The 25,951-nt window shown below is 44.0% G+C and overlaps 1 protein-coding gene across 2 annotated transcripts in view; it reads left to right on the forward strand.

Moving 5' to 3' along the window:
* The first annotated feature begins 502 nt into the window (after nucleotides 1-502).
* The window catches only part of NFE2L3 (NFE2 like bZIP transcription factor 3), a 36,977-nt gene continuing 11,528 nt past the window's right edge, over nucleotides 503-25,951 (forward strand). For both annotated transcript variants that reach the window (XM_082471845.1, XM_082471846.1), the window contains exon 1: nucleotides 503-1,234. In XM_082471845.1, the coding sequence (XP_082327971.1) occupies nucleotides 659-1,234 (576 nt within the window). In that variant the 5' untranslated portion in view covers nucleotides 503-658. The remainder of the gene's footprint in view (nucleotides 1,235-25,951) is intronic.

Below are 25,951 nucleotides of genomic sequence, written 5' to 3' on the forward strand. Positions count from 1 at the left end.
AGAAGTAACTTATTCAAGGTCACACGACTGGTAGTGGCGCTGAGATGTGAACCCACTGTGCCAGCTCAGTGTTCTCGTGTGGGTGGAAGCCCTTTGCGTGCTGCCCAGTGCCTCGACTCCCCCCCCCTCCCCGCCCCAAGTCTACACATCCTGTCCATTCCCACCCACCTTTACCCCGGACCCCCTACTCCCAACCCGCGCATTCAGCCACAACCGCCCAGCCCACGGCCACAGGGTTGGGGGCCACTTGGCGCCCAGAACAACTTCTGCTCCCAGAAAGCTTTGCGTTCCCCCCGAATAAAGAGCCTTTGAGCCTGGGAGCCCCGCCCCGCGCGGGCCTGGGGCGGCAGTGGGCGCGTCCCCGGCGGCGGCGCCCGCGGCCCGGGGCGGGGCCTGGTTGCAGCGCGGCGCTGCGGGGCAGCGGGGCGCCTAAGCTGGTGATTTCTGCGCGCAGGTGGCTCCTCCTCCGTCTCTCCGGAGCCGCAGGCACCTGGGAGGCTCCGGGGGTCCCAGACGGCCGCTGCACGCCCGGGTCCATTGTTTCTGTCTCTTCCGGGCAGGTGCCGGCGGCGCTCAGCGACCGCACGTGCCCAAGCGGCGGCCGGCGCTCAGGGACCCGCTGGCGCCGGCAGGGGCGTCCCCGGGCGCGCGGCGGGGGATGAAGTACCTGAAGCCGTGGTGGTCGGACGACGGCAGCCTCCTGCACCTCACCATCCTGCTGAGCTTGGCGGGGCTTCGCCTGGACTTGGACCTGGACCTCTACCTGCTGCTCCCGCCGCGGACCCTGCTCGGAGATGAGCTTCTGCTCCCGGGCGGCCCGACGAGCCCTGCCTACGCGCTCAGCCCCTTCCCGGCCTCGGGAGGGTGGGGGCGCGCCGAGCTCCTGCACCCCAAGGGCCGGGAGCGGGACCCCGTGGCGCCGCCGGAGGGCCAGCTGCTCCGGGAGGTACGCGCGCTGGGGGTCCCCTTCATCCCCTGCACCCGAGTGGACGCGTGGCTGGTGCACAGCGTGGCTGCCGGGGACGCCGACGGGGCCCACGCGCTGCTCGGCGCCGCCGCCGCCTCTTCGGCCGGAGGAGTGGGCGCCGGCGTGAACGGCGTTAGCCAGGCTGCGCCGGGTAGCGGCGGGAATCCCAGAGCGGCTCCGAGTAGCCCCTTGGCCGCCGGGGAGGAGGAGAAGGCTCCCGCGGAACCGACGGCTCAAGTGTCGGACGCCGGCGGACACGCAAGCGAGGTAACAGGAGAGCGGGACGCGAGCGGGGTGCTGGGGGACCTGGCCGGGAGCCCTGGAGGGTAGCGAGGGACCTGGGGGGGCACACCTGCGTTCTTCCACCCTCCGCCCCCGGGGGGTTGCGGGTTTGCGGGCGACTGTGCGCCTCTTTTTTGTGAATCCGAACGAAGCCTCCTAGTGCTGTCGCTGTGGCTCTTAACGCTTTTGGGAATGAAGTGCGTGAAAGCATCCGTTAGGTTTTAGAGAACACCTTTCCTGTGTTTGACGGTGATCAAGGGTAGTTCGGGAGTGGGGAGGGGAGACGGTATGCTGGAAATTTTCTGGCCCACTCTCTTCGTTCGGTACCTCGTGTAAGCTGAGATGTCTTTTTCTGGAACCGAAGGAGGCTTTGGCCTCCGGGAGGATGCACGTTTCTCTTAAGAACCACGCACCCGGCCCAACGCGGTGGCCCCCTCTAGATTTTAACCCATTGCAGTTCGTTTTTTGATGCGTCCCTGGATTAAGCAGCTGTGGTCAGTGTCAGCTCCGAGGCTAGCGCACAAACGGACGTGCTCGTACTTAACCATCCCCCACGCCTAACAATCCTCCTCCCCCCGGAACTTGTGTAATCCCTTTTTAGCATAAAGAAAACAGGTACCCTGACAGTCACCTAGTGACTAACAAGTCCCCTTTGGTTTGTAGGTTCAAACCTTTCAGTGTAACTTTCTTTTAAAACAAAGTTCACCGAGATCTGTTGACTGAAGCATCTGGGGCTCCCAATGGCGAGTTGGTGTCTAAAGACGCCGCACAGCAATCTCCACAAAATGGCCTTATCCAAAGTTCCCTCAAAGGGACCTTTTTCATTCTCTCTTGGCCCAAACCTTAGTGTTCACAATCGGTAGTAATCAACAAGAGTTCCTTGGACGTTGTTTTTTGTGGACTGCAATCTTATGCAAAATGGGAATTGGGGCCAGACTGGTTTGTTTGCTGCTCTTCAGAATTGCCCTGTTTTTGTAGGCAGTTGCCAGACGAGCTTCTCCACCCTCTCCTGGAGGGGTCATTGTGCCGAAGTGCTGGGTGATTCAGTGTTATGCAGATCTGATCCCTTCCTCTTCCTGGGGCCGGAACTAATGGCGAGGGGGTGGGTGAGAGTCTCGGTGGGCTCCTGTCTGTTCAGAACACCAGGAGGGGAAAATTCTTTCAGCTCACTCGTCCAGTCTCTCTCTACCCTGTGGGGTGGTCTCCCCTGAATCCCCTGCCCCTGCAGGAGTGGTACGCGCTGCACTGCTACCTTTCCCGATCCTGCGACATACATGGATGGAAGCCAGTGCGGGCTGCCGGCCCAGATGGCACCCTGCCCTTATCACAGCTGAATGCCAGCCGGCCTGCAAAATGTGCAGGGAGGGAGACGAGGCTGTTCGCTCTTCAAGGACTTCCCTCCCCGGCCCAGCCTCTCCTGGTTGATACCTAGTTAGAGCAGCAAGCCTGCCTTGGGGGCAGCTCTGAGGACCTAGGCCCAGCCAGACCGTGGATACCCTTGAGCCCAGATTTCCTAGGGGAGAGGGTGAGGTTCACACCGGGCCATTCTTCTGGTGGTGCCTTCCCCAGCTGGCATGTGTGGACCTGCTGGACCGTGGTAGCTGCTGGGATGACCTGGTTTTGTTCATTCTGACGATGATCAGCTGTCGAGCACCTTACGGTTTTCACAGCCAATTCACCTTTATGGGTAACACCTTTTACATGCCCTTGTGAGGTCCACAGGCCAGGCATCCTTATATCCAATTCGTATTTAAGGAAAATAGAGGCCCAGCGAGGTTGGGGGGCTTGGCTAAACCAGCACAGTTAATGAGTGCCAGAAGTGGGTCTAGACCCTGAGCTTCCTGGCTCCCAGGCTGGCACATTAAGCATCTACGCTGTACTCAGGTTTTCTGTGCAAGCTTGCAGCTGGAATGGGGCAATGCGCCCCACTCCTGACCCCGGCACCACTGCTCTCCAATGCTGGATTGACTTTTAAAAGCAGAGTGTACCATCCATAATGCCAAAGTTACGATTTGAAACCATGACTCTGGAGAAAATGAGCTGAAAAAACAGCACTGGTGTTTGCAGTCAGCAAAGCTGCATGTTGGAGCATCACATAATAATCTGCCCTCATATAGGTTACTTTAATCTCCCCAAGTCTCAGTGTCTCATCTGTTGAGTGGGAAAGTAATGCTTACCCTCAAGGGTGTTGTGCCAGTTAAGTAGGAAAAGCACGTGGGAAGTGCCAGCCCAGTGCCTGGGATGTAATTGTTGTTCTCTTCTTTTGCTCCCATCCTCAACCCACCCTCCTTAACCTGTCCCCACTCACATTATTCCCTTTTGTCTTGTTTGTCTATATGTCTGGCTTGGTTGTTTGTTTGTTAAGGGGGTGGGGTGTGTTGGAGCCAGACTGCCTGGTTTGGGATCCCAGCTCTACCACGCATTGCTGTGTGACCTCGGGCCATTTCTTAACCAGTCTGTGCTTCATTCGCACCTGCACAATGGTGCCTACCACAGGGGGTTGTTGTGAGAATTAAACAATTCATTCCATGCAACAGGCTTAGAACTGTGCCTGTCCCGTCTTAAATGCTCAATAAATGTTAACTTCTAAGAGAGTGAGTGCTGTGCCCCATAGGAACATCATAGGTTTGTTTTGTTTTAAAATAGATAATTCTGGTGGCTTACATTTGAGTTGTAGGAGATTCCAGTTTTATAGTGTAACTTTCCATGATTTTTGTACATGTGCAAATATATTTTGGAGTAGGGGATTTTCCAAGTATCAAAAGAAGTACTGCTTTGGTTTCACTTCTTAGTGGGGCTAATCATTAGCTGCAAACAGTATGTGGAATTCCCCAGGGTAGACAAACTTCCCTTCGTAACCACAGCCATTCACTCCCAACCCATGAAGCGCATGTTCTTCAAAGTCATGCATGGGTTAAACAATGAAATGAACAGTTGTTGCAGAGCTGTGTGTGTGAGCATATTTGAAGATGGGGTGACTGCTAAAAGCCAGCATCCGTATTTCAGAGAACTGTTGCCACTTTAAAACTGAGAGGGGCTGTGGTCATCTTGTTGTGGTTTCATGCCTTGGGACAGACGGGGACCCTCTGCTGGGAGAGGGGTACAGCAGGACCTCAGATTTACTGTCCTTTGGACTTGGTTTCTTCAGGTCACAGGAAGAATCTGATACAGTCAATATTTGCTTCTAAAAGTAAAGGGAAGGGAAAGAAGGTCCTTGATTGATAAAGTAAAAGTTGGTTTTTGTTTCAAAATCAAAGATAGTCCCTGATGCCCGGGCAATTGGAGATAGATGAAATATCAAACACTTGCCAGTTTTCAGCTCACAACCATGATACAGAGATAGTCTTATATGTAATTACATCCGTTGCAGTACAAGGTTTCACAGTAGACTTTATTTTACTTACTAAAATATGCAGTGAAGATGCACCTATGGTCTTCTTATTGGAAAGGATGGCATGCATCACTGCATTAGTGTCCTAGGGCTGCTGTGACAAAGTACCACAAACCAGGTGGCTTAAACAACAGAAATATATTGTCTCACAGTTCTGGGGGCAAAAAGTTGGAGATAAGGTCTCAGCAGGGTTCCTTCGCTCCTAGCTTCTGGTAGTTTGCTGGCAATCTTTGGCAACCCTTGGTTTCTACTGCATCACCCCAGTCTCTGCCTTCTGCACGTGGCATTGTCCCTGTACACATGTCTGTAGCCAGATTTCCCTCTTTATAGGACACCAGTCATATAGGATTAGGGACCCACCCTACTCATCCTAACTAATCACGTCAGCAACGACCCAGTTTCCAAATAAGGTCACATTCTGGGGTACTGAGGGCTATGACTTCAACATGAATTTCAAGGGACTCAATCCAATCTGTTATGCAGTCACCATCTCTCTTTCCTGGCACCTCTTGGGGTGTTCAGCTTGCTTATCAAGTATGCTCCAGTTGTTGAAAACTAAGTCAGCCGTCCTGGACACAGTTAGGCTATGCGTAGTGGCATTTGCAGAAGGACTTGGTATAAGTTCATGAGCAAATTGGGGTTTTTTGGTGGCTTGATGTGCCACAGCCCACAGGAACCTTATTCCAGACTTCTTCCAGTCAGCCCCCTTCACCTGAAGTGGTAGGTTACAGAGAGGTCATCTCTGCGGTGTATGAGTCTCCTCTTCGTTCCCCCTACTTCTCAGCTCAACTCAGAATCTGCACCGGTGAGCAGACCCAGGCAGGCTGTTCTAGTGGTCAGTGTGCTGGGCCTGGAGTTAGACCAGCTTGGGTAGCTGTAGGTCTCAGCTCACCGCTGACTCGTTATATGACCCAGAGCACAGTTCTTGACCTCCCCGTGCCTTGGCTCTCATATCTGTAAAATGGGATGGTAAGAGTACCTTCAGGAGCTGTTGTGAGGGTTAAAAGAGATCACGCAGGTTCAGCAGGGTTGGTACATGGTAAGCCCTCGATAACGTTAGCAGCTGCTGTTAATTCAGCGGGGCCTCTGTAATGCCCCTTCCCAACTTATTCCTGTGCGTTCCGTTGCCACGTGCAGGTTTCCAAAGCACGCCTTGGTCCTTACCATTTTCATCTGGGGAGCTTCCACTAGCTCCTCATTACCTACCAATTTGATATTTTGTCATTCAAGGCTCCCCGTTTGGCTCCCCTAGCTGAGCTCATCTCCCTCTGGTCCTCCACCTGTAGCCTACTTTCCCACTATAACCTTCTCCCTTCCTTTTCCCCAGACAGCCCAGTGCTTTCCTGCCTTTTACTTTGTTGCCTTTGCCCAGAATGCCTCCTTTCATTCCTCTCAAGTCTTTTACTGTTAAATTCTGACTTCTCTCCACTATCACCTCATCTACAAGCATTTCCTGTTCTTTCCTTTGACCCTATTGCACTTTGTGACATTTCTTCTGTGGGACTTGCATCCTCTACTTTGAACCGCAGTGTCTTGAGTGTGGAAACTGGATCTTTGCTTTTAACCTGCAAACGGCGCCCAGGGACGGGGTTGGGAGCAGAGGCCAGTTCAGCGCTCCTCATCCATCCTCCACGTTGGCTCTGCAGAACTTCCAAGATGCTGTGAGCTTGAATATGTCTTGGGACCTTCAAGGCCAGAGTCCCAACCAGAAAGTAGTCATATCTGAAATCCTGATGGGCCATCTGACCACTTAATGCCAATTTGAGTGGATGGGGCAGTGGCAAGCAGACTTGCAGGTTGGCATCATAATTAATCAGGTGGTGAAACTCAGGATTGCCTAAAGTGATAGTGACCTTGTTAGTGACCTTGCCCAGAATACACAGGTCACTGTTCTTAAGCACTGAGTAAACCATACCTCCCTCCCACCCACTACAAAACTTAAAACGTAAAAACAAGCTTCTCCCATTTGTGGCAGCCTTTCGATATGAATAATTTATTCTCAAAATCTAGTTAAGGATCTGCATTAATATTCAAATACACTTCTGGAGAATTGGAGCAGGCTGAGGCTCAGGTACATAGCTGGGTGGTTTTTGGTTGAGTTGGCAGAGTATGGGCAGTGGCTAGAAGCAAGGCACGGCCTTTTGAGATTGGGTGCACCCGGGTTCCCATCGGCATCAGCCAGCATTCTCTAGAGAACACAGCCAGCATGAGAGGTGTGTGTGTGTGTGTTTTAAGAGACTTATTTCAAGGAATTGGCTAGCGTGTTTGTGGAGGCTGGGCACATCCAGACTCTAGGGCAGCTGGAAACCACCAGCAGGAGCTAATGCTGCAGGCTTGAGGCAGAATTTCTTCCTCAGGGAAACCTCACTTTTGCCCTTAAAGGCTTTCTTTCAACTGATTGGATGAGATAAGGCCCACTCAGATTACCGAAGTTAATCTCTTCTACTGAAGGTCACCTGGTGGGTTAGCCACAGCAGTTAGCCACATCTACAAAATACCTTCACAGCAACGCCTAGGTTAATGTTTGATTGACTTCTAGGTACAATAGCCTGGCCACGCTGACACCTAAAACTAGTCGTCACCCCATCCCAGCTCCGTCTCTTCCTGGGCAACCTCCATGAGCCGTGGTATCCAAATTGTAAAAGGAGAATATTAACCTCTTTCTGGGAGAGTTTGAGGATTAAATAATGCTGTATGTTAAAGGACTAGGACCATTCCTGGCATGTTAATAAATATTCAACCGATGATTTGCTCTCAGTGCCCCTGGGCTGGGTGTTGAATCCCCAGGAAAGTCCTGTCTTCCAGAGGACATAACGGAAGACTGCTAGATCATGAAGTAGGCCTTGGGCGTGTTGGGGAGGCAGAAGCCTGAAGGCTCATCTGAAGGAAGAGCTTCTCAGCCTTTCTTTAGAGCTGAGTTTCTCATCCCAGTGACTGTATCAGTTACCTCGTTGCTTGTTACAATGTAGATTTCAGGGCCCACCCCAGACTGGCTGAATCAGAGCCTCTCAACTGGGGCCTGGGATGGGTTCTGCAGTTTAGAAGACCTCCAGGTGATTCAAGCTTGACCTCAGCCATGGTGTTCCTCCCCCAGGGCCTTTGACTACCCAGCAACGTGTGAATGGAGGGGGTGCCTGGCTGAAAACTGCCTTTCTATGAATTGAAGGCCCAGAAGAGCTCATGGACTGGGCCAGAGTTACCTGCTTGGGCAGCAGGACCTGGGCTAGTGCCCTGGTTTGCCAGCTGTTTTTTTTTTAATTGTTTTCTTAACATCTTTATTGGAGTATAATTGCTTTACAGTGTTGTGTTAGTTTCTGCTGTACAACAAAGTAAATCAGCTGTACGTATACATATATCCCCATATCCCCTCCCTCTTGCGTCTCCCTCCCACCCTCCCTATCCCACCCCTCTAGGTGGTCGCAAAGCACTGAGCTGATCTCCCTATGCCATGCAGCTGCTTCCCACTAACTATCTATTTTACATTTGGTAGTGTATATATGTCCATGCCACTCTCTCTCCTCGTCCCAGCTTACCCTTCCCCATCCCTGTGTCCTCAACTCCATTCTCTGCATCTGCGTCTTTATTCCTGTCCTGCCCCTAGGTTCTTTTTTTTTAGATTCCATATATATGTGTTAGCATACGGTGTTTGTTTTTCTCTTTCTGACTTATTTCACTCTGTATGACAGACTCTAGGTCCATCCACCTCACTACAAATAACTCAATTTCGTTTCTTTTGTATGGCTGAGTAATATTCCATTGTATATATGTGCCACATCTTCTTTATCCATTCATCTGTCGATGGACACTTAGGTTGCTTCCATGTCCTGGCTATTGTAAATAGTGCTGCAATGAACATTGTGGTACATGACTCTTTTTGAATTATGGCTTTCTCAGGGTATATGCCCAGTACTGGGATTGCTGGGTCATATGGTAGTTCTATTTTTAGTTTTTTAAGGAACCTCCATACTGTTCTCCATAGTGGCTGTATCAGTTTACATTCCCACCAACAGTGCAAGAGGGTTCCCTTTTCTCCACACCCTCTCCAGCATTTATTGTTTCTAGATTTTTTGATGATGGCCATTCTGACCGGTGTGAGATGATATCTCATTGTAGTTTTGATTTGCATTTCTCTAATGATTAATGATGTTGAGCATTCTTTCATGTGTTTGTTGGCAATGTGTATATCTTCTTTGGAGAAATGTCTATTTAGGTCTTCTGCCCATTTTTGGATTGGGTTGTTTGTTTTTTTGATATTGAGCTGCATGAGCTGCTTGTAAATTTTGGAGATTAATCCTTTGTCAGTTGCTTCATTTGCAAATATTTTCTCCCATTCTGAGGGTTGTCTTTTGGTCTTGTTTATGGTTTCCTTTGCTGTGCAAAAGCTTTTAAGTTTCATTAGGTCCCATTTGTTTATTTTTGTTTTTATTTCAATTTCTTTCAGAGGTGGGTCAAAAGGGATCTTGATGTGATTTATGTCATAGAGTGTTCTGCCTATGTTTTCCTCTAAGAGTTTTGATAGTGTCTGCCCTTACATTTAGGTCTTTAATCCATTTTGAGTTTATTTTTGTGCATGGTGTTAGGGAGTGTTCTAATTTCATACTTTTACATGTACCTGTCCAGTTTTCCCAGCACCACTTATTGAAGAGGCTGTCTTTTCTCCACTGTATATTCTTACCTCCTTTATCAAAGATAAGGTGACCAGATCAAGCCTCTTAGATACCCTCAACCACCAGAGGGCAGACAGCAGAAGCAAGAAAAACTACAATCCTGCAGCCTGTGGAACAAAAACCACATTCACGGAAAGAGAGACAAGATGAAAAGTCAGAGGGCTATATACCAGATGAAGGAACAAGAAAAAACCCCAGAAAAACAACTAAATGAAGTGGAGATAGGCAAGCTTCCAGAAAAAGAATTCAGAATAATGATAGTGAAGATGATCCAGGACCTCGGAAAAAGAATGGAGGCAAAGATCGAGAAGATGCAAGAAATGATTAACAAAGATCTAGAAGAATTAAAGAACAAACAAACAGAGATGACCAATACAATAACTGAAAAGAAAACTCCACTAGAAGGAATCAATAGCAGAATAACTGAGGCAGAAGAATGGATAAGTGACCTGGAAGACAGAAGGGTGGAATTCACTGCTGCAGAACAGAATAAAGAAAAAAGAATGAAAAGAAATGAAGACAGCCTAAGAGACCTCTGGGACAACATTAAACGCAACAACATTCGCATTATAGGGGTCCCAGAAGGAGAAGAGAGAGAGAAAGGACCCGAGAAAATATTTGAAGAGATTATAGTCGAAAACTTCCCTAACATGGGAAAGGAAATAGCCACCCAAGTCCAGGAAGCACAGAGGGTCCCATACAGGATAAACCCAAGGAGAAACACACCGAGACACATAGTAATCAAATTGGCAAAAATTAAACACAAAGAAAAATTATTAAAAGCAGCAAGGGAAAAACAACAAATAACATACAAGGGAACTCCCATAAGGTTAACAGCTGTTTTCTCAGCTGAAACTCTACAAGCCAGAAGGGAGTGGCAGAATATACTTAAAGTGATGAAAGGGAAGAACCTACAACCAAGATTACTCTACCCAGCAAGGATCTCATTTAGATTTGATGGAGAAATCAAAAGCTTTACAGACAAACAAAAGCTAAGAGAATTCAGCACCAGCAAACCAGCTCTACAACAAATGCTACAGGAACTTCTCTAAGTGGGAAACACAAGAGAAGAAAAGGACCTACAAAACCAAACCCAAAACAATTAAGAAAATGGTCATAGGAACATACATATCGATAATTACCTTAAACGTGAATGGATTAAATGCTCCAACCAAAAGACACAGGCTTGCTGAATGGATACAAAAACAAGACCCATATATATGCTGTCTACAAGAGACCCACTTTAGACCTAGAGACACATACAGACTGAAAGTGAGGGGATAGAAAAAGATATTCCATGCAAATGGAAATCAAAAGAAAGCTGGAATAGCTATACTCATATCAGATAAAATAGACTTTAAAATAAAGAATGTTACAAGAGACAAGGAAGGGCACTACATAATGATCAAGGGATCAATCCAAGAAGAAGATATAACAATTATAAATATATATGCACCCAACATAGGAGTACCTCAATTCATAAGGCAACTGCTAACAGCTATAAAAGAGGAAATTGACAGTAACACAGTAATAGTGGGGGACTTTAACACCTCACTTACACCAATGGGCAGATCATCCAAAATGAAAATAAATAAGGAAACAGACGCTTTAAATGACACAATAGACCAGATAGATTTAATTGATATTTAGAGGACATTCCATCCAAAAACAGTAGATTACACTTTCTTCTCAAGTGCACACGGAACATTCTCCAGGATAGATCACATCTTGGGTCACAAATCAAGCCTCAGTAAATTTAAGAAAATTGAAATCATATCAAGCATCTTTTCTGACCACAATGCTATGAGATTAGAAATGAATTACAGGGGAAAAAACGTAAAAACCACAAACACATGGAGGCTAAACAATATGTTACTAAATAACCAAGAGATCATTGAAGAAATCAAAGAGGAAATAAAAAAATACCTAGAGACAAATGACAATGAAAACACAACAATCCAAAACCTGTGGGATGCAGCAAAAGCAGTTCTAAGAGGGAAGTTTATAGCTATACAAGCCTACCTCAGGAAACAAGAAAAATCTCAAGTAAACAATCTAACCTTACACCTAAAGAAACTAGAGAAAGAAGAACAAACAAAACCCAAAGTTAGCAGAAGGAAAGAAATCATAAAGATCAGAGCAGAAATAAATGAAATAGAAACAAAGAAAAAGATAGCAAAGATCAGTAAAACTAAAAGCTGGTTCTTTGAGAAGATAAACAAAATTGATAAGCCATTAGCCAGACTCATCAAGCAAAAGAGGGAGAGGACTCAAATCAATAAAATCAGAAACGAAAATGGAGAAGTTACAACAGACACTGCAGAAATACAAAGCATCCTGAAAGACTACTACAAGCAACTCTATGCCAATAAAACGGACAACCTGGAAGAAATGGACAAATTCTTAGAAAGGTATAACCTTCCAAGCCTGAACCAGGAAGAAACAGAAAATATGAACAGACTAATCACAAGTAATGAAATTGAAACTGTGATTAAAAATCTTCCAACAAACAAAAGTCCAGGACCAGATGGCTTCACAGGTGAATTCTATCAAACATTTAGAGAAGAGCTAACAACCATCCTTCTCAAACTCTTCCAAAAAATTGCAGAGGAAGGAACACTCCCAAACTCATTCTATGAGGCCACCATCACCCTGATACCAAAATCAGACAAAGATACTACAAAAAAAAGAAAATTACAGACCAATATCACTGATGAATATAGATGCAGAAATCCTCAACAAAATACTAGCAAACAGAATCCAGCAACACATTAAAAGGATCATACACCACGATCAACTGGGATTTATCCCAGGGATGCAAGGATTCTTCAGTATATGCAAATCAATCAATGTGATACACCATATTAACAAATTGAAGAATAAAAACCATATGATCATCTCAATAGATGCAGAAAAAGCTTTTGACAAAATTCAACACCCATTTATGATTAAAAACTCTCCAGAAAGTGGACATAGAGGGAACCTACCTCAACATAATAAAGGCCATATACCACAAACCCACAGCAAACATCATTCTCAATGGTGAAAACCTGAAACCATTTCCTCTAAGATCAGGAACAAGACAAGGTTGCCCACTCTCACCACTATTATTCAACATAGTTTTGGAAGTTTTAGCCACAGAAATTAGAGAAGAAAAAGAAGTAAAAGGAATCCAAATGGGAAAAGAAGAAGTAAAACTGTCACTGTTTGCAGATGACATGATACTATACATACAGAATCCTAAAGATGCTACCAGAAAACTACTAGAGCTAATCAATGAATTTGGTAAAGTTGCAGGATGCAAAATTAATGCACAGAAATCTCTGGTATTCCTATACACTAATGATGAAAAATCTGAAAGTGAAATTAAGGAAACACTCCCATTTACCACTGCAACAAAAAGAATAAAATATCTAGGAATAAACCTACCTAAGGAGACAAAAGACCTGTATGCAGAAAATTATAAGACACTGATGAAAGAAATTAAAGATGATACCAACAGATGGAGAGATATACCATGTTCTTGGATTGGAAGAATCAATATTGTGAAAATGACTATACTACCCAAAGCAATCTACAGATTCAATACAATCCCTATCAAATTACCAATGGCATTTTTTAAGGAACTAGAACAAATCATCTTAAAATTTGTATGGAGACACAAAAGACCCCAAATAACCAAAGCAGTCTTGAGGGGAAAAAACGGAGCTGGAGGAATCAGACTCCCTGACTTCAGACTATACTACAAAGCTACAGTAATCAAGACAGTAGGGTACTGGCACAAAAACAGAAATATAGATCAATGGAACAAGATAGAAAGCCCAGAGATAAACCCACGCACCTCTGGTCAACTAATCTATGACAAAGGAGGCAAAGATTTACAATGGAGAAAAGACAGTCTCTTCAATAAGTGGTGCTGGGAAAACTGGACAGCTACATGTAAAAGAATGAAATTAGAATACTCCCTAACACCATACACAAAAATAAACTCAAAATGGATTAGAGACCTAAATGTAAGACCGGACGCTATAAAACTCTTAGAGGAAAACATAGGAAGAACGCTCTTTGACATAAATCACAGCAAGATCTTTTTTGATCCACCTCCTAGAGTAATGGAAATAAAACCAAAAATAAACAAATGGGACCTAATGAAACTTCAAAGCTTTTGCACAACAAAGGAAACCATAAACAAGACAAAAAGACAGCCCTCAGAATGGGAGAAAATATTTGCAAATGAATCAACGGACAAAGGATTAATCTCCAAAATATATAAACAGCTCATTCAGCTCAATATTAAAGAAACAAACAACCCAATCCAAAAATGGGCAGAAGATCTAAATAAACATTTCTCCAAAGGAGACATACAGATGGCCAAGAAGCACATGAAAAGATGCTCAACATCACTAATTATTAGAGAAATGCAAATCAAAACTACAATGAGGTATCACCTCACACCAGTTAGAATGGGCATCATCAGAAAATGTACAAACAAGAAATGCTGGAGAGGGTGTGGAGAAAAGGGAACCCTCTTGCACTGTTGGTGGGAATGTAAACTGATACAGCCACTATGGAGAACAGTATGGAGGTTCCTTAAAAAACTAAAAATAGAATTACCATATGATCCAGCAATCCCACTACTGGGCATATACCCAGAGAAAACAGTAATTCAAAAAGACACATGCACCCCAATGTTCATTGCAGCACTATTTACAATAGCCAGGTCATGGAAGCAACCTAAATGCCCATCAACAGACGAATGGATAAAGAAGATGTGGCACATGTATACAATAGACTATTACTCAGCCATAAAAAGAAACGAAATTGAGTCATTTGTTGAGTCGTGGATGGATCTAGAGACTGTCATACAGAGTGAGGTAATTCAGAAAGAGAAAACCAAATATCGTATATTAACGCATGTATGTGGAACCTAGAGAAACGGCACAGATGAACCGGTTTGCAGGGCAGAAGTTGAGACACAGATGTAGAGAACAAACGTATGGACAGCAAGGAGGGAAAACCGCGGTGCGGTGAGGATGGTGGTGTGCTGAATTGGGCGATTGGGATTGACATGTATACACTGATGTGTATAAAATTGATGACTGATTAAAAATAAATAAATAAAATAAAGAAAAGTGAAAAGTTTAATAAAAGAAAAAAAAACGGACAGACAGAACCCTAGGACAAATGGTAAAAGAAAAGCTATACAGGCAGAATCACACAAAGAAGCAGACACATACAAAAAAAAACAAGAGAAAAAAAAAGAAAGATAAGGTGACCATATGTGCGTGGGTTTATCTCTGGGTGTTCTATCCTGTTCCATTGATCTATATTTCTCTTTTTGTGCCAGTACCATACTGTCTTGATTACTGTAGCTTTGTAGTATAGTCTGAAGTCAGGGAGCCTAATTCCTCCAGCTCCATTTTTCATTCTCAAGATTGCTTTGGCTATTCGGGGTCTTTTGTGTTTCCATACAATTTGTGAAACTTTTTGTTCTACTTCTGTGAAAAATGCCAGTGGTAGTTTGATAGGGATTGTATTGAATCTGTAGATTGCTTTGGGTAGTAGAGTCATTTTCACAATGTTGATTCTTCCAATCCAAGAACATGGTATATCTCTCCATCTATTTGTATCATCTTTAATTTCTTTCATCAGTGTCTTATAATTTTCTGCATACAGGTCTTTTGTCTCCTTAGGTAGGTTTATTCCTAGATATTTTATTCTTTTTATTGCAGTGGTAAATGGGAGTGTTTCCTTAATTTCACTTTCAGATTTTTCATCATTAGTGTATAGGAATGCCAGAGATTTCTGTGCATTAATTTTGTATCCTACTACTCTACCAATTTCATTGATTGGCTCTTTTAGTTTTCTGGTAGCATCTTTAGGATTCTCTATGTATAGTATCATGTCATCTGCAAACAGTGACAGTTTTACTTCTTCTTTTCCCATTTGGATTCCTTTTACTTCTTTTTCTTCTCTGATTTCTGTGGCTAAAACTTCCAAAACTATGTTGAATAATAGTGGTGAGAGTGGGCAACCTTGTCTTGTTCCTGATCTTAGAGGAAATGGTTTCAGTTTTTCACCACTGAGAATGATGTTTGCTGTGGGTTTGTGGTATATGGCCTTTATTATGTTGAGGTAGGTTCCCTCTATGTCCACTTTCTGGAGAGTTTTTATCATAAATGGGTGTTAAATTTTGTCAAAAGGTTTTTCTGCGTTTATTGAGATTATCATATGGCTTTTATCCTTTAGTTTGTTAATTTGGTGTATCACATTGATTGATTTGCAAATATTGAAGAATCCTTGCATTCCTAGGATAAATCCCACTTGATCTTGGTGTATGATCCTTTTCATGTGCTGTTGGATTTTGTTTGCTAGTATTTTGTTGAGGATTTTTGCATCTATGTTCGTCAGAGATATTGGCCTGTAGTTTTCTTTTTTTGTGACATCTTTGTCTGGTTTTGGTATCAGGGTGATGGTGGCCTCGTAGAATGAGTTTGGGAGTGTTCCTCCCTGTGCTGTATTTTGGAAGAGTTTTAGAAGGTCGGGTGTTAGCTCTTCTCTAAATGTTTGATAGTATTTGCCTGTGAAGCCATCTGGTCCTGAGCTTTTGTTTGTTGGAATATTTTTAATCACAGTTTCAATTTCAGTGCTTGTGATTGGTCTGTTTATATTTTCTATTTCTTCCTGGTTCAGTCACAGAAGATTGTCTTTTCTAAGAATTTGTCCATTTCTTCCAGGTTGTCCATTTTATTGGCAATAGTTGCTTGTAGTAATCTCTCATCATCCTTTGTATTTCTGCAGTGTCAGTTGTTACTTTTTTTTCATTTCTAATTCTGTTGATTTGAGTCTTCTCCATTTTTTTCTTGATGAGTCTGGCTAATGGTTTATCAGTTTTGTTTATCTTCTCAAAGAACAGCTTTTAGTTTTATTGATCTTTGCTATTGTTTCTTACATTTCTTTTTCATTTATTTCTGATCTGATCTTTATGATTTCTTTCCTTCAGCTAACTTTGGGGATTTTTTTGTTCGTCTTTCTCTAATTGCTTTAGGTGTGCGGTTACGTTGTTTATTTGAGATTTTTCTTGTTTCTTGAGGTAGGATTGTATTGCTTTAAACTTCCCTCTTAGAACTGCGATTGCTGCATCCCATAGGTTTTGGGTCGTCATGTTTTCATTGTTATTTGTTTCTAGGTATGTTTTGATTTCTTCTTTGATTTCTTCAGTGATCTCTTGGTTATTTAGTAGCATATTGTTTAGCCTCCATGTGTTTGTATTTTTTTACAGTTTTTTTTCCTGTAATTGATATCTAGTCTCATAGCTTTGTGGTAGGAAAAGATGCTTGATACAATTTCAAGTTTCTTAAATTTACCAAGGCTTGATTTGTGATCCAAGATATGGTCTATCCTGGAGAATGTTCCATGAGCACTTGAGAAGAAAGTGTATCCTGTTGTTTTTGGATGGAATATCCTATAAATATCAATTAAGTCCATCTTGTTTAATGTATCATTTAAAGCTTGTGTTTCCTTATTTATTTTCATTTTGGATGATCTGTCCATTGGTGAAAGTGGGGTGTTAAAGTCCCCTGCTATGATTGTGTTACTGTCGATTTCTCCTTTTGTGGCTGTTAGCATTTGCCTTATGTATTGAGGTGCTCCTATGTTGGGTGCATAAATATTAACAATTGTCATTTCTTCTTCTTGGATTGATCCCTTGATCATTATGTAGTGTCCTTCTTTGTCTCTTGTAATAGTCTTTATTTTAAAGTCTATTTTATCTGATATGAGTATTGCTGCTCCAGCTTTCTTTTGATTTGCATTTGCATGGAATATCTTTTTCCATCCCCTCACTTTCAGTCTGTATGTGTCCCTTGGTTTGAAGTGGGTCTCTTGTAGACAGCATATGTACGGGTCTTGTTTTTGTATCCATTCAGCCAATCTGTGTTTTTTGGTTGGAGCATGTAATCCATTTACATTTAAGGTAGTTATCGATATGTATGTTCCTGTGACCATTTTCTTAATTGTTTTGGGTTTGTTGTTGTAAGTCCTTTCCTTCTCTTGTGTCTCCTGCCTAGAGAAGTTCCTTAGCATTTGTTGTAAAGCTGATTTGTTGGTGCTGAATTCTCTTAACTTTTGCTTGTCTGTAAAGGTTTTAATTTCTCTGTGGAATCTGAATGAGATCCTTGCTGGGTAGAGTAATCTTGGTTGTAGGTTTTTCCCTTTCATCACTTTAGATATGTCCTGCCACTCCCTTCTGGCTTACAGAGATTCTGCTGAAAAATCAGCTGTTAACCTTATGGGGATTCCCTTGTATGTTATTTGTTGCTTTTCTCTTGCTGATTTCAATATTTTTTCTTTGTATTTAATTTATGATAATTTGATTACTATGTGTGTTGGCATGTTTCTCCTTGAATTTATCCTGTATGGGACTCTCTGTGCTTCCTGGACTTGATTGACTATTTCTGTTTCCATGTTAGGGAAGTTTTCAACTATAATCTCTTCAAATATTTTCTCAGACCCTTTCTTTTTCTCTTCTTCTTCTGGGACCCCTATAATTCGAATGTTGGTGTGTTTAATGTTGTCCCAGATGTCTCTGAGACTGTCCTCAATTCTTTCCATTCTTTTTTCTTTATTCTGCTCTCTGGCAGTTATTTCCACCATTTTATCTTCCAGCTCACTTATCCGTTCTTCTGCCTCAGTTATTCTGTTATTGATTCCTTCTAGAGTATTTTTAATTTCAGTAATTCTGTTGTTCATCACTGTTCGTTTGCTCTTTAGTTCTTCTAGATCCTTGTTAAATGTTTCTTGTATTTTCTCCATTCTGTTTCCGAGATTTTGGGTCATCTTTACTATCATTACTCTGAATTCTTTTTTAGGTAGGTTGCCTATTTTGTCTTCATTTATTTGGTCTTATAGGTTTTTACCTTGCTCTTTCATCTGTGACAAATTTTTTTGTCATTTCTTTTTTGTTTGTTTTTTTGATGGTGGTGCTGTATTCCTGTCTTACTGTTTGTTTGGCCTGAGACGTCCAGCACTGGAGTTTGTAGGCAGTTGGACAGAGCTGGGTCTTGGTGCTGAGATGAGGACCTCTGGGAGGCCTCACTCCGACTGATATTCCCTGGGGTCTGAGGTTCTCTGTTAGTCCAGCAGTTTGGACTCGGAGCTCCCACCACAGGAGCTCGGGCCCGACCTCCGGCCTGGGAACCAAGATACCTTATGCGCACAGTCCAGCAGCAGCTCCAGCCTCCTCGCTCAGTCTCTCACTGCGGGACGCCAGCTATTGTTTTAAAGTTAAAGCCAGATCTCTCTAGTTCCTTGCTGGGGGTGGGGAACTAGCTTGCCCCCAAAACTAATAATGAATGCAGAACTAACTTGCAAATAAGTGCAGTTTAAAATTAACTCGTGCTTAAATTCTAGAACAGGCAATGCTAAGGTAAAAATATGAGAACAGCAGAGAACTTTCTGGGGAGGTAGAAATGTTCTACCTCACAGTTGAGGTGGGAGTTAAATGGGTGCCTGCATTTGTCAGAATTGTACAGCTAAAGTTTATGCATTTCTGGCCGGTGTAAATCCTACCTAAAAACCGAAAGAATAATTGAGTGATGGGGAGGGGGTGGCAGTATTAGGGATATAAGAATGGCAAGTAATTGTTGCAACTGGGTGTGATGGGTACCTGGAGGGCTTACTGTATTCTGCTTTCTGTTTACTTTATGTGCTTGAAATTTTCCATTATAAAGAAAATACAAAAACATCATGCATTTTGAAAGCCAGTTGGCCTGTCCCCCGTGCTGGAGTAATCTAGCATTAAATGAATCATAAATGAATGTCTGTTGCTCCCCTGCCCCACCCTCTCCCGGTCCCTCAGCCTGTACCAGGCGTGACTTGCAGGAGAAGCAGCTCCTTTTAAAATCAAAGCCTGCAGGTTGGCGTTCATGCCCTTGTATCCTAGGTGTTGAGGCTCCTGTTTAGAAACACTGGTTATTTTCATGCCCAGCTTCTCCTGATGGGCAGTCGCATTGCGTGGCTGTCTCGGCCACGTGGAGGATGCCCGCCAGTGTTCTAGCTGCCTCCCTGTCTTCTCCAGGGGCCTTCAGAAGTGAGTTCAGTCTATATCACATGTTATGGTGGAAAGTTTCCAACACATATAACAAGGGGAGAGAATGGAGACTGGATAATGGAGTCCCGTCCCAGTCACCAGCTTAACAGTCACCAGTGCAGGGCCCGTCTTAGCTCATCTGTCACACCCCCTGCCCCTCCCCCCATTATTTTGAAACATGTCCCAGACATCATTTCTTGTGATTCTTGTACCAGCTCTTTGCAGGCATTTAGCCAAGAGAAGAGAAAAGCCTGGTTTTGTTCCTCTCTCACTCTTCCCACAACCTTCACCAACTCCCAAAATCTTCTATAAATATTTTAGTATATATCCCTAAAATATAAGGACTCTTCTAAACATCACCACAATGCCATTAGCACATCTAAAAAAGACAACAAAAGTTTGTTATCACCAAATATCCAGTCGGTATTCAACCGCAATTATCTCATGATAAGTTTTTTCTCAGTTGGTTTGTTGGACTCGCAATCCAAATAAGATCAGCGCCTTGGACTGTAGCTAGCTGTTCTGCCTGATAAGGTGCTATTCAGACAGAGAGGAACTTGCTTTATTTGGGAGGCATGAGCTCTTCCCACCTCTGCTGTTCTCAGCTGTGTGAAGCAAGTGGGAGCCAGCGTGGGTGATTGTGCAGTCGGCATCCCTGCCGAAGGCACGCTTCACCCCAGTGGCTCAAATGAAGAGTCTTCAGTGAATGACTTCTCACAGGAGCGGACCGGGATGTTGGGACACCCAGTGACTACCGGAGCCCGGCATAGGGGGAGAAATGCCCGGGCTTCTCCTCCCTCTCCCCAGCCCCCTCCAGTGTCCTGCTGCAGCCTCCCACTGGTGAAACTTGCTGGGAGCCCCAGAGTTTGCAGGGGTCAGTTTCTGGGGTACATGCGGGGACCTGGAGGGGCAAACAAGAATCAGTGCAGTGTCCAAGAGCTGGCTATCAAGTAAAAACACCTGCAGCCAAACCCTAGTCCTGTCACTTACTAGCTCTGTGACTTAAAGCAAGTTGCTTAACCTCTCTGTACCTCAGTTTCCTCCTTTGAAAGAGGAGATAACAACAGTACCTACCTTACAGGGATGCCAAGCAACTTAAGTGAGATCATGTATGTGTTGCCTGGCCCACAGTGAGTGCTCAATAAATGTGAGCTATAATTATTATAAACTGCTGCTAAAAACCACCCAGGCCAAACAGGTCACAGTCTCTCTTTATCTGGCACCTCGTTTCTCTCTAGACCTGATGACTCCAGCTTGCCTCCAGCCTAGAGATGGGCCTGAGAATTCTTTGGCCTTCACCCCTGTCCCTCTGATGTCATCCTTCTTATAGGCCCCGCACTGTTGTTTGTCTTTGAAGGTTCATCCAGCCCTGAAGGTCACAGCAGGTCTCAGTCCTTCCTACCCCAGATGACTAAATGAAAGGCCCAGCTAAGCCAACTGGGACTGTTCACAAAGAGTGTTTTCAGGGTCAAATTCTCCATCATACTATTCAGGTCCCAATACAGTAGAGTAAGTACAGACTCAGAAATCATGTTGCCAGTTATCAGGAGCTTCAGAGACTTAGCAAAGAGAGCAGAAAAGCCCAGCTTTGCTTCTTTCTTCCCCTTCCCACTACCTTCATTGTCTCAGAAAACCTTCATGCCAGGCTCAGCTCTGCTCCCTATGTTGGTGGCAAAGGTGAGTTAACAGCTGCAGGACAGGTGTCAGAAGTTTACAGCCCTGGTTACCAGGGGGGAAGGGTGGGGGGAAAGGATAGTTAGGGAGTTTGGGATTGATATGTATACCCTGCTATATTTAAAATAGATGACCAACAAGGACCTACTGTATAGCACAAGGAACTCTGCTTAATATTCTGTAGTAACCTAAGTGGGAAAAGAATTTGAAAAAGAATTTGAAAAAGAATAGATACATGTATATGTATAACTGAATCACTCTACTGTACACCTGAAACGAACACAACATTGTTAATCAACTATAATATATTGGGTTGGCCAAAAAGTTCGTTTGGTTAATGAATACGTTATTCGATAAAGTTATTGGTGAAAATGAAATGTGTTTTATTTTTACCTAAAACCAAATGAACTTTTTGGCCAACCCAATAAAATAAAAAAAAAAAATTTTGTTAAAGCTGTTTACAGCCCAGTAGGAAAGAAGAGACCCAAATAATTGTAATTTTACATAGAGTAGAAGAAATGTCATAGGAGAAACCCTAGAAGCCATGGGATTTTAGAGACAGAAGAACCCAGTTTTAGCTAAGGGGCCCAAACTGAGAAGGTTCTGGATCCATGCAGAGGATGGGGTGGGTCGGCTCCCATCAGCCAGGGCTGTGGTGGGCAGGGCCTGCCTTACCAGCAGCTGCCAGTTCAGTACAAGTCCCTGGGTGTTTAGTTGTGATGAAGCACCCCAGCTCACAAGTTTACGATGGCTTCCTGTGGTGAGCGTGGAAACTTTCTTCTTCTCCTTTTTTTTTTAAATTGAGTCCCAGCCCCACGAGAGTAAAAATCACCTACCTACACACAAATAAAAAGTAACTTAATAATGGGTTTAGCTAACCCATTCTTTAAGGGCATGGGCCATAAATCTCCAGTATGTACAACAGTGCTTATAAAACACGTGTACTGTCTATTTCAGCTCCATGTCGTTGAGTTGAGGAAGACAGGAAAAGAAGAGAGCAACGAGGTAGTAATTACTGGCTACTAGGGGCTGGACTCACTTTCTCTTGGGGTTTTGATTGAGTTGTCACCAGTTAGTCATTAATTGCAACTCTTCAGAATCAAAAAGCAGTAGAAAGGAGTAGTAATTAATGTCTATACAGCATCTTAAAATGTATAAAGTGCTTTTTCTCAACTAATTCCTTAAAATGTGAATTAGAAATACTACCCTTTCACATCACAGACAAGGAAACTGAGGGTCAAAATGGCCCAAGGTCACATAGCTGGTAGGAGTAGGATGGGCCTCTTTTACTCAGCCTGTTTTGGACCTGAGCCTTCCTAGCCACAAGGCTTTCGTGGGGCCTTGCAGACTGTGCAAATTATACTATAAGTGCAATAGGCCGTTTTCACTTTCTAAATAGAAATATTATAATGTTGGACCCTCCACCCCTCCCTGCCTTGAGATCCTGGTGTCTGCACCCCTCTCCCCCCTGCAGATTGCTAACTGTCACAAATTGGGTTCTCTGGGAAGGGGACTCTGAGCCCAAGTTTAGTGGGCAGGATGTTTCTAAGGGAATACCTTTGGGATTTACAGCGGTGGAAGGAAGTATAAGAAAGCACGTTGGACAGAAGCAGAAGTGAAGCTGTGGAGCAGGCTGACAAAGCCAGGAGCTCTGGGGCCAAAGTGGCATGTCACAGTTATGATGGGCCGAGGTGGCCAGGCCTTTGGGCCCTCCCTGCTCAGTCCTGGGATGTGGGTGGCCCTAGGTGAGGCGGCCCTGGGTAGGCGAGGCATTCCATAAAGGCCCAGCTGGAGGCTGTCTGCCCGCACGTCCCCAGCAGCCACCAAGAGTCCATCCTCGAGGGCTGTCTGGGTTGCACAGCACCATGTGCGTTACACTGACCTGGGGAAATTCTCATCCATCACTTCTTACTACACCTGTTTCTGTTAGCTTTATAGTAGGCTCTCAGTAAATGATCGTTGAATGAATAAGTGAAGGACTAGCTAAAAAAAATACTCACTGAATAACTAAGGCTGTGCAAGTTAAAGTATCTGTCTTCCCCAGGACTTTGGCATTCAGTCAGTGCTTTTAATTCTGCCATCAAGATTCTTGACAGTCATGCGGTCTCCTTCCCCTGTGCCCTCGTAGATAGGGTGGCCATTAGGACAGTCTTGGTTTATGCCTGTTGTCCAGCTTAATTGTTAATAGCACCCTCTTACCTTCTCAGAAATGGACTGGTTTGGGTAATATATCATATAGCCACTTATTCATGGACCCTTGGAGTGTCAGAAAGGGCCCTCTTCTGAAACCAGGCTTTCAGCACTGGGGTGACTTGCCCCAGCTCTCACGTCTACCTCTTCTGCCCCTTGCTGTGTGTCTGCAGAGGAAGCTCAGATTCCTGCTCTGACCGTGACTTTCCTCCCTTGGCCCTTTTGCTCCTCATGCCTCCATCCTTAGGCGTACTCAGGCATTCTCTCCCCTACTGTCTTCAGAGTCACCACTTGTTTCATATGTGCATCGATCGGAGACTGAATGGGAGAAGGTGAGTAAAAATTTTATGCTACTACTGATCAAGACTAAGACCCAGATAGAAAAATGGACAAAGACCACAGTTTACAGAAAAGGAAATACAAATGCTTTCAAACTTGTGAAAGATGTTCAACCTCATTCATAATAAGAGAAATAGAAATTAAAACCACAACGAGATGCCAGTTTTCATCTCTCACATTGGCACTTTTGTTGGTAGGATTATGGTAAATTACCACAAACATTTTTGGAGGGCAATTGGGTAGAATCCATCAAATGAAAAATAAAAGTTATCTGTTGACCTAGCATACATTCTAGGAATTTATTCTACTTGCACATGAGTGCAAAGAAGTATGTGTGAGGAGATTTTAATATCTTTTTTTTTTAAGAAATGATTGGAAACATCTAAATATCCATCATTAAGAAACTAACCAAATACGTTATGGTAACAGGAATGTATTCTTTTCTCTCCTCCGTACACAGCTCTTTCTCTTTTTTTAGATCTCAGCTAAAATATCACCTCCCCTGAGAGGCCTTCCCTAACCAGTCTTTCTAAAGGAGGGCCCCCTCTTCTCTCTTTCACTTGCCATAACTTGCAGTAATTTTCTTAGTTCACTTGTATTTTGGGCTCCCTCTCCCTCTAGAATGTAAGCTCTGAAGGGGCAGTCTAGAATTCTTTTTCACTATTGTATCCCCAGCATCTATCAATAGCATAGTATTGGGTTGGCCAAAAAGTTTGTTTGGATTTTTCCATAACATCTTGCAGAAAAACCCGAACAAACTTTTTGGCCAACCCAATATTTAGCACTTAATATGTATTGATTGAATGAACGACTTTAAAAAAGACTGTTGAATCTCAGATAAAACTGCATGTTATCCTTATTGGTGAAACATTAAAATAAAAATAATGTCAGGTGTGGTAATGTGATTTAGTGTGTATTTGGTCCTCATCTCCCCCCCAGTCCCCATTTGGCAGAGCTACCAAAGACCTTGGAATTTCCTAAGCATTAAGAGCAATGGGAGCATCTTTTGTTACAATATTTGGTCTTTCAGTCCTCAGTTCCTGAAATAGCTCCAGAGCCATAAAAGTGAAAGGAGTGTCTTCCAATTCATAACATGCCCCTTCTAACCACACCTGTCTTATGTTAATGAGGTGACTTTTGGAGAGCCGGCTGGTTGCCAGGGGAACCAACCAAGTGATGAGAGGGTTGGAATTTTAAACCCCACCTCCCAGACCTCTGGGGAAGGGAGAGCAACTGAAGATTGAGTTAAGTCACTAATAGCCAGTGATTTGATCAACCATGCCTGTGTAATGAAGCCTCCATAAAAAACCAGAAGGGCGGGGTTTGGAGATCTTTCAGGTTGGGGAACACGTGGAGGTGCTGGAAGAGTGGTGCAAGGCATGGAGGCTCTGTGCCCCTTCCCACAATCCTTGCTCTTAGGCATCTGTTTGTTTCTGAGTTTTGTCCTTTTGTAATAAGATGGTAATCTAGTAAGTAAACTGTTTTCCTGAGATCTGTGGGCCACTCTAGCAAATTAAACTGGAGGAGGAGGGATTGTGGGGACCTTCTATTTATAGGCACTTGGTGGGAGGCACAGGTGACAACCTGGACTTGGAATTGGCCTCTGAAGGGGGAGGCGGCGTCTTTGAGACCAAGCCCTTAAGCTGTGGCATCTGATACTGTCTCCAATTAGATGGTGTCAGAACTGAGTTAAATTATAGGACACCCAGCTGGTGTCACAGAATTGCTAGATGTATGGAAAACCCACACATCCAGTGTCAGAAGTGAAGTAGTGAAGTAGTAGACTATTGAGAATAGAGGGGCAACAGAGTGTTTTCTTTTACGTCAGCTATCACCGTTGTTATTGAAGAGTATTCTGGAAGCATGATCAAAAAGCAACTAGAGGACTTCCCTGGTGGCGCAGTGGTTAAGAATCCGCCTGCCAATGCAGGGGACACGGGTTCGAGCCCTGGTCCGGGAAGATCCCACATGCCGCGGAGCAACTAAGCCCGTGTGCCACAACTACTGAGCTTGTGCTCTAGAGCCTGCGAGTCACAACTACTGAGCCCATGTGCCACAACTACTGAGGCCCGCGCGCCTAGAGCCCGTGCTCCGCAACAAGAAAAGCCACCGCAATGAGAAGCCCGCACACCGCAACGAAGAGTAGCCCCCACTCACCGCAACCAGAGAAAGCCCGTGCGCAGCAACGAAGACCCAACGCAGCCAAAAATAAATAAATAAATAAAAAATTAAAAAAAAAAAAAAGCAACTAGACAAGAAAATGAAATAAATTTAAATGTTGGGAAGGAAGAGGTGAAAATAATTAGTAAAGCAGTTGATATGACTATATATACTTTGGGGGAAAAATACAG

Source organism: Balaenoptera physalus, assembly GCF_965194825.1.
Source record: "Balaenoptera physalus genome assembly, chromosome: 8".
Taxonomy (NCBI): Eukaryota; Metazoa; Chordata; class Mammalia; order Artiodactyla; family Balaenopteridae; genus Balaenoptera; species Balaenoptera physalus.